The sequence below is a fragment of the Taudactylus pleione genome, unplaced genomic scaffold (genome assembly GCF_031769625.1).
Source record: "Taudactylus pleione unplaced genomic scaffold, aTauple2 ptg000434l, whole genome shotgun sequence".
Classification (NCBI taxonomy): domain Eukaryota; kingdom Metazoa; phylum Chordata; class Amphibia; order Anura; family Myobatrachidae; genus Taudactylus; species Taudactylus pleione.
This window is the reverse complement of record NW_028284836.1, coordinates 865,001-875,000: the sequence shown is the minus strand read 5'-3', so window position 1 is coordinate 875,000 and position 10,000 is coordinate 865,001. Positions and strand designations below refer to the sequence as shown.

Below are 10,000 nucleotides of genomic sequence, written 5' to 3'. Positions count from 1 at the left end.
CGGGTTGTCGAAGCATTGTGATATTGTAACCGGGGTCAGACATCACGTGTACTGTACTGCGCTGACCTACATACAGAATCACTGGTATAAAATAAAATTGCGCACCGGCTAAGTGTAACCTGTTATTGTGCACAGGATTCATTTTGCAAATATGTGAATCATGTGGGTAATTACAAACACATTAGCATATTGACTTATTCTCATCATAAATTTTTTTTTATATACAAAAGTATTTTATGACGCATTTTGAGTTAGGCCTCTAATGATCTATGTGGCAACATTTGCTCAATGTGTTGTCTATAAATTTCCATGAATAACATGATCAAAATAATCCCAAACGGAGGAGAAGCGGCAGTATGCCTATGTCTAATATTAGCAAAATAGAATGTTATTGGAATATTAGCAATACAGAGTGTTACTTGAATATTAGCAATACAGAGTGTTATTGGAATATTAGGAACACAGAGTGTTATAGGAATATTAGCAATACAGAGTGTTATTGGAATATTGGCAATACAGAGTGTTATTGGAATATTAGCAATACAGAGTGTTATTGGAATATTAGCAATACAGAGTGTTATTGGAATATTAGCAATACAGAGTGTTATTGGAATATTAGCAATACAGAGTGTTATTGGAATATTAGCAATACAGAGTGTTATTGGAATATTAGCAATACAGAGTGTTATTGGAATATTAGCAATACAGAGTGTTATTGGAATATTAGCAATACAGAGTGTTATTGGAATATTAGCAATACAGAATGTTATTGGAATATTAGCAATACAGAGTGTTATTGGAATATTAGCAATACAGAGTGTTATTGGAATATTGGCAATACAGAGTGTTATTGGAATATTAGCAATACAGAATGTTATTGGAATATTGGCAATACAGAGTGTTATTGGAATATTAGCAATACAGAGTGTTATTGGAATATTAGCAATACATAGTGTTATTGGAATATTAGCAATACAGAGTGTTATTGGAATATTGGCAATACAGAGTGTTATTGGAATATTAGCAATACAGAGTGTTATTGGAATATTAGCAATACAGAGTGTTATTGGAATATTGGCAATACAGAGTGTTATAGGAATATTAGCAATACAGAGTGTTATTGGAATATTGGCAATACAGAGTGTTATTGGAATATTGGCAATACAGAGTGTTATTGGAATATTAGCAATACAGAATGTTATAGGAATATTAGCAATACAGAATGTTATTGGAATATTAGCAATACAGAATGTTATAGGAATATTAGCAATACAGAGTGTTATTGGAATATTAGCAATACAGAGTGTTATTGGAATATTAGCAATACAGAATGTTATAGGAATATTAGCAATACAGAATGTTGTTGGAATATTGGCAATACAGAGTGTTATAGGAATATTAGCAATACAGAGTGTTATTGGAATATTAGCAATACAGAGTGTTATTGGAATATTGGCAATACAGAGTGTTATTGGAATATTAGCAATACAGAGTGTTATTGGAATATTAGCAATACAGAGTGTTATTGGAATATTAGCAATACAGAGTGTTATTGGAATATTAGCAATACAGAGTGTTATTGGTGACTCATTATTTATAACACATTAAACGGAACAATTGTTTCAAAACGATTAATTCGTTTCTGTGTAAATGTTATATTACACTACACGTGTATTAATCGAAGTAATAATTATATACAAATGGGTATTTAAAATAAAAAAAACTAATTTATAAAGAAATACAATCAGACATTATGAAAATTATCCGTGTATTTTATTATACAAAAAAATGCATTCTAAATTAAATTAAATATTTATGTAAAACTCATATGTACAACAATGAAAAAAAAACAAAAAAAACAAACAAATAAAAGTTACAATATACGGGAGACGTTACTAATAGCTCCCACACATTCCCAGGATCTCAGACCAACGTCACTACCGCTTACTACACGTTACCAAATAGCAACCAAGGGTTAATTACGCTACATAATTCATTCTTTATTAGCAGAAAAGGAAGTATAATACAAAAAGAAACAAAAAAAAAATAGGATATCACAATTGTTTTCTTGAATTGGAGAAAACATACAGTATATTAAAAAAATCTCGGGAATGTTTTTCTTTTCTTTCCCCCTTTGTAATAATTACCAGCCTCTCCTTTTCCTTCTCATACTACAGTATGTATAACAATTATATATACCCACAAACTAACATTGAAGTGCCCACAGATTTACACCATCAGATATTAAGACCAGTCAGGCCTCAGCACAATAGGGTAATGTATAATTTATACGCTACTGTACTGTCCGGGTAAAAAGCACATCACCCCCCTTTATGTACAGTATGGTCCCTTCACTATCATGTGTCGCACCAACACGTTTGGACCCCTGCCTGTCTGTCTCCGTTCTGAGTGTAGCAGGAGGGTCACTTACAGTAGCTGAGTGATCTGACAACCCTGAGGAGATACAGTGAGTGTCCTTAGCTTAGTCTACAACAGATGCCAATAATACTGCTAGGGCTGTTCACATCCAGCTGGCAGAAGAGCCTAGGAGACGCTGTAGCTGTTGTAATATGTCGCAGTGGCATCTGCTAGCACAGAAATGAGGCTGGTCTCTGGGGGCTGCAGGTCTCCAGAGTGCGACACTTGGATATGTCCATTTATTGTTATCTCACTGGCCTCCCCTATGGAGGTATTTAAGTACTGGTCGAACTCATTCCTGTCCATGTCCTCCAGAAGTTCCGCTTGACTGATGTGCTCAATACTGTCATAGTGTGGGTGGTCGGGTGGGGGTGACAGCTGGCCCAGATGGCCATGGCCGTGATAGGCGTGGTGCATGGAATGATAACTAGAGCTGAAGTAGCCAGGTGGGCAGTTTGACACAGGTGGACATATCATTGGTGCTCCAGGATGGCCTATAGGCATCTGGCTGAGGTGGCTGCAGAGGATGGGGCTCCTGGCATATTCAGGAGGGTATGTGGTCACATTGATGTGGGGGTGGTGGTCTTCAGAACATGAGGACGGGTAAAAACTCTGCTCTTGGTCGATTACATCCAAAGGGGACATCTCTGGTGGGGTTGGAAGCCCATAAGGGTAGGTCTGTTCATGTTTGCTGCCATTGCTCTGAGACTCTCTGTAGCCTCTGATGTCCTGCACAGTTGCCCCAGAGGAATACCCGGCACCCTCCTCCTTGTCGCCTGCTGGTCTGCAGGCCCTGCTCTCTGGCCCCGAGTTCTGGTCTCTGGAGAGGCCACTGAGCAGGAAGCCGGTGTCCACCCTCTTACAGATCCTCTTGATCTGCTTCTTCCTCCTAGGCCTGTACTTGTAATTGGGGTAATCCTGCATGTGCTGCACCCTCAGCCTCTCGGCCTCTTCCACATAGGGTCTCTTCTGGGACGGGGACAGCGCTTTCCAGGATTTTCCTACACATCAAACAGGACACAGAACACAGTCATTAGGTGACAGGATGTGGCATAGAGGATGTGCAAATCAGCAGCCCAGGTGTTAGCGAATAGGAAACACAACTTATTTAGCTCCTAGCAAAATACATCTGATCCTGACTTTTCCTGAATGATGTTTTTACAATATACCATCAAATGGGACTTATTAAAACCATGTAAATATTACGAATAATGTGCTTAGAACAGGCAGTAAACTCACATGGACGATAATTACGTACAAATTATGTTTTAAAAAAACCCTCTTATTATTTTCAGTGGATAAGTTCAGAATACCAGCATTTGTTTTGCATATACAATACTTACTATTATTGTTACATTACTTACTATTATTGTTACAGTTCTTGCTATTATTGTTACAGTACTACTGTTAATGTTGCAGTACTTATTGTTATTGTTACAGTATTTACTATTATTGTTACAGTACTTACTATTATTGTTACATTACTTTCTATTGTTACAGTTATTGCTATTATTGTTACAGTACTATTGGTACAGTACGTGATACTATTTATATATTTGTCATCTGTTTTTACTGTTTAGAATTTCTACTTTAATGAAATACAAATATCTATCTAATGTCTATCTATCTATTTATGGATCTATCTATCTATCTATCTCATATCTATCTATCTATCTATCTATCACATATCTATCTTTCTCATATCTATCTATCTCATATTCTATCTATCTAACTCATATCTATCTTCTATCTATCTATCTATTTATCTCATATTTATCTATCTATTTATCTATCTATTTCATATCTGTCTATCTATCTATCTATCTATCTATCTATCTATCTATCTATCTATCTATCTATCTCTCATATCTATCTATCTCATATCTATCTCATATATATCTATCTCATATTCTATATAACTCATATCTATCTATCTCATATCTATCTATCTATTTATCTATCTATATATCTCATATCTATCTATCTATCTATCTATCTATCTATCTATCTATCTATCTATCTATCTCATATCTATCTATCTATCTCATATCTACCTATCTCATATCTGTCAATCAATAAATTTACCTATCTATCTGTCTATCTATCTATCTGTCTGAAATAAGTTATTATAATAATTATTATATTATTATAAGAAGTTGAGTTACTATTATACGTAAGTGCTCTTCTTCACAGTTTCCAGTCCCAAACCTATACATTTCCGACCTCTCCTTATTGGAGATGTTAAACACTTCCTGAGGGGGATGAAGACCGGAGGCTGCTGGCTGTTCATGGGGCTCAGGGCCCGCAATCCGGTCGATCCGGTCTCTTCCTCCCACTTCCCACAGATGTCACACAAACATGCGAGGGAATCCCCGGGCAGCAGCTTTAAGGGAGAGGAGCTTGCACTCTAATATCCTCGTATGGACGCTCTGACACGTGCGGAAATCCCTATTATCCGCCCAGGACGCAGTAGCCGCCGTCGGTATAAAGATAGCGCGTCTGAGCAGTGCGCAAAAGCTTGGAACGGACTGATCCGCCGCATAACGCAGGTGCCTGGAATGCAGAGGTGTGTAGGCAGCCCTGTGAGATGATTCAAGCAGAGTTAGGCAACTTGTGGCTTTCCAGTTGTTGTACAACTATAATTACCAACTTGCCGTGGCTTGCTGGGACTTGTAGTTCCACAACGGCTGCGAACATGTAGGCGCTTTAAATACTTTTATCAAATCCACATCAGCAGCTGGAGAGTCACAGGCTGTCTGCCTCCCGGAGTCCCTGAGCTAGGGACAAGGACTGTCATCCTATTAGTAATAATTACATTTTGGGAAGGCTATTGTTCCCCACTCTCTGATCTCTGAGACTCTCGGCTAATTGTTTTATCATTTGGATTCCAACCGTTTAATTTATTCATGTCCAACAATTAGTAAATAAATCATTAGCTATTGAACGATTTCTATGCTAAGTACACACTATAGTTACTATAGGAACACATCCTTGTCATTTAAAGAACTTAAGAAAGGGACTGATCAGTGTTGCTCTCAGCCCACCGGGGGCTTGGAAGCCCCTGACAGACCATGCCGGTCCCAAGAGCTGACAATTAGCGACCTGTGCCCATTCCTTACCCAGCATCTTGCTGAGCTCCGCATTGTGAAGGTCGGGATTCTGCACGGCCAGTCTCTTCCTCTCGTCCTTTGCCCAGACCATAAAGGCATTCATTGGTCTCCTGATGCGTGTCTCTGAGCCTTTATCCCGTGGGGACCTGTGGGGTGACAGTCCATCTGAGAGGTCTCCGTCCATATTGGAGCAGTCCAAGCCCTCTGACCAGGAGTAAGATCCCATCAATGCAGTCATGCCTGTTGTCACTGTGTTTCAGTGCCTCTGGTGCACCTCTCTCTCTCTCTCTCTCTCTCTCTCTCTGAGTCCTGGGAGTTACTTATAAGTTTCTCCTTCCTTGTACTCCAGATTCTCCTTGTCTAGAGACACTCCTTACAGAGTATGCAGGCTGTGCAGGCTGCTCCTACCAGCCCGGTGTATTTATCAGCTCTCAAGAACCAGTTCCTCCAATTGCTGAAGTATTTTACCAGCCCAGCTCCTCCCAAGAGCTGTGAATAAATGACACAACCTCACCTCCAGCCTCAGGCTGTAACTGCTCTCACACCAAGACAACATGCTTTACCAACACACAGCATGACATACCAACACTACATGCTTCACCAACACACACAGCATGACAGGCCAATACTACATGCTTCACCAACACACAGCATGACATACCAACACTACATGCTTCACCAACACACACAGCATGAAAGACCAACACTACATGCTTCACCAACACACAGCATGACATACCAACACTACATGCTTCACCAACACACACAGCATGACAGACCAACACTACATGCTTTACCAACACACACAGCATGACAGACCAACACTACATGCTTCACCAACACACAGCATGACATACCAACACTACATGCTTCACCAACACACACAGCATGACATACCAACACTACATGCTTCACCAACAGACACAGCATGACAGACCAACACTACATGCTTCACCAACACACAGCATGACATACCAACACTACATGCTTCACCAACACACACAGCATGACAGACCAACACTACATGCTTCACCAACACACAGCATGACATACCAACACTACATGCTTCACCAACACACACAGCATGACATACCAACACTACATGCTTCACCAACAAACACAGCAGGACAGACCAACACTACATGCTTTACCAACACACAGCAGGACAGACCAACACTACATACTTCACCAACACACACAGCATGACATACCAACACTACATGCTTCACCAACACACACAGCATGACAGACCAACACTACATGCTTCACCAACACACAGCATGACATACCAACACTACATGCTTCATCAACACACACAGCATCACATACCAACACTACATGCTTCACCAACACACAGCATGACATACCAACACTACATGCTTCACCAACACACACAGCATGACATACCAACACTACATGCTTCACCAACACACACAGCATGACAGGCCAATACTACATGCTTCACCAACACACAGCATGACATACCAACACTACATGCTTCACCAACACACAGCATGACATACCAACACTACATGCTTCACCAACAGACACAGCATGACAGACCAACACTACATGCTTCACCAACACACAGCATGACATACCAACACTACATGCTTCACCAACACACAGCATGACATACCAACACTACATGCTTCACCAACACACACAGCATGACAGACCAACACTACATGCTTCACCAACACACAGCATGACATACCAACACTACATGCTTCACCAACACTCACAGCATGACAGACCAACACCACATGCTTCACCATCAGACACAGCATGACAGACCAACACAACATGCTTCACCAAAACACACACCATGACAGACCAATACTACATGCTTCAGCAACACACAGCATGACATACCAACACTACATGCTTCACCAACACACAGCATGACATTTATTTACTACCAGTTATTTATATAGCGCACACATATTCCGCAACGCTTTACAGAGAGAATATTTGGCCATTCACATCAGTCCCTGCCCCAGTGGAGCTTACAATCTATATTCCCTACCGCATGCGCACAAAGACGGGTTAATTTTTTTTTTTTTTTTTTGGGGGGGGGGGAACAATTATCCTACCAGTATATTTTTGGAGTGTGGGAGGAAACCGGAGTACCCGGAGGAAACCCACGTAAGCACAGGGAGAATATACAAACTCCACACAGGGCCATGGTGGAAATTGAACCCATGACCTCATTGCTGTGAGGCAGTAATGCTAACCAATACTCCGTCTGTGCTGCCAACAATACATGCTTCACCAACAAACACAGCATGACAGACCATCGCAACATGCATCACCAAGGCACAGCCTGACAGACCAACATAACATGCATCACCAAGACACACAGCATGACAGACCAACACAACATGCTTCACCAACACAGCATGACATACACAACATGCTCCACCAACAAACAGCATGACATACCAACACAAGATGCTTCACCAACACACAGCATGACATACCAACACAACATGCTTCACCAACACACAGCATGACAGACCAACACAACACGCTTCACCAACACACAGCATGAAATACCAACACAACATGCTCCACCAACACACACACAGCATGACAGACCACCAACACACACACAGCATGACAGACCAACAGAACATGATCCACCAACACACAGCATGACAGACCAACACAACACGCTTCACCAACACACAGCATGAAATACCAACACAACATGCTCCACCAACACACACAGTATGACAGACCAACAGAACATGCTTCTTCAACACAGGATGACAGACCAACACAACATGATCCACCAACACATAGCATGACATACCAAAAACAACATGCTTCTCCAACACAGAGCATGACAGACCAACACAACATGTGTCACCAACACACACAGCATGACAGACCAACACAACATGCGTCTTCAACACACAGCATGACAGACCAACACAACATGCTTCACCAACACACACAGCATGACAGACCAACACACAGCATGACAGACTAAAACAACATGCTTCACCAACACACAGCAACACAACATGCTTCTCCAATACAGAGCATGACATACCAACACAACATGCTTCACCAAAACACGCAGAATGACAGACCAACGCAACATGCTTCCCCAACACACAGCTTGACATACCAACACATCATGCTTCTCCAACACAGTTCATGACAGACCAACACTACATGCTTCACCAACACACAGCATGACAGACCAACACAACATGCTTCACCAACACACAGCATTACAGATCAACAGAACATTCTTCTTCAACACACAACATGACAGACCAACACAATATGCATCACTAACACACACAGCAGGACAGGCCAACACAACATGCTCCACCAACACACAGCATGACATACCAACACAACATGCTTCTCCAACACAAAGAATGACAGATCAACACAAGATGCTTCACCAACACACACAGCATGACAGACCAACAGAACATGCTTCTTCAACACACAGCATGACAGACCAACACAACATGCTTCACAACACACATAGCATGACAGAACAACACAACATGCTCCACCAAGACACAGCATGACAAACAACAAAACATGCTTCTCCGACTCACAGCATGACATACCAACACAGAATGCTTTACTAGCACACACAGCATGACAGACCAACACAACATGCTTCACTAGATCACACAGCATGACAGACAACACAACATGCTTTACTAGCACACACATGATGACAGACAGCACAACATGCTTCGCCATCACACACAGCATGGCAGACCAACACAAAATGCTTCACCATCACACACAGCATTACAGACCAACACAACATGCTTCACCACGGCCTGACAGATCAAGATCAAGATAACATGCTTCTCCATCAAGCACAGCCTTACAGACCAAGACATGCTTCTTCAACACACACATTCTGACAGATCAAGACAGCAGGCTTCACCAACACACATGTAGCCTCACATAGGCTCACAGATGAAGACAACAAGTGTAAACAACACACATGTAGCCTCACAAATTAAGATAACATGTTTCACCAACACACATATAGCCTCACAGATCAAGACAACATGCTTCACCAACACATATTATGCCTCAAAGACCACAACAACATGCTTCTCCAACACACATGTAGCCTCATATACAGAGCCAACATGCTTCACCAACACACATATAGCCTCATATACAGAGCCAACATTCTTCACCAACACACATGTAGCCTCACAGTCCAAAACAACATGCGTTACCAGCACACACAGCTGACAGACCAAGACAACATGCTTCACTAATGCACACTTTGCCTCAAAGACCACAACATGCTTAACCAATACGTATGTAGCTTCACATACTGATCCAACATTCTCCACCAACACACATGTAGACTCACAGTCCAAAACAACATGCTCCACTAACACACATGTAGCCTCACATACTGAGACAACATGCTCCACCAACACACATTTGGGCTCAAAGACCAATGCATC

The 10,000-nt window shown here is 41.3% G+C and overlaps 1 protein-coding gene across 1 annotated transcript; it reads right to left on the bottom strand.

Moving 5' to 3' along the window:
* Positions 1 to 1,769: 1,769 nt before the first annotated feature.
* SOX7 (SRY-box transcription factor 7) lies at positions 1,770 to 5,944 on the bottom strand. Its single transcript, XM_088447527.1, has 2 exons — positions 5,538 to 5,944; positions 1,770 to 3,419 (listed from the first exon to the last, which is right to left on the bottom strand). Exons 1-2 carry the CDS (start codon positions 5,764 to 5,766, stop codon positions 2,545 to 2,547), a joined length of 1,104 nt encoding a protein of 367 aa, XP_088303653.1. The 5' UTR covers positions 5,767 to 5,944; the 3' UTR covers positions 1,770 to 2,544.
* Positions 5,945 to 10,000: the final 4,056 nt, after the last annotated feature.

Excerpts from the sequence above, each read along its gene's own strand:
- SOX7 (XM_088447527.1), bottom strand. The coding sequence starts at position 5,766 with ATGACTGCATTGATGGGATCTTACTCCTGGTCAGAGGGCTTGGACTGC. Across the intron at positions 3,420-5,537 it reads GGAGCTCAGCAAGATGCTGG|GAAAATCCTGGAAAGCGCTG; the intron begins GTAAGGAATGGG and ends TTTGATGTGTAG.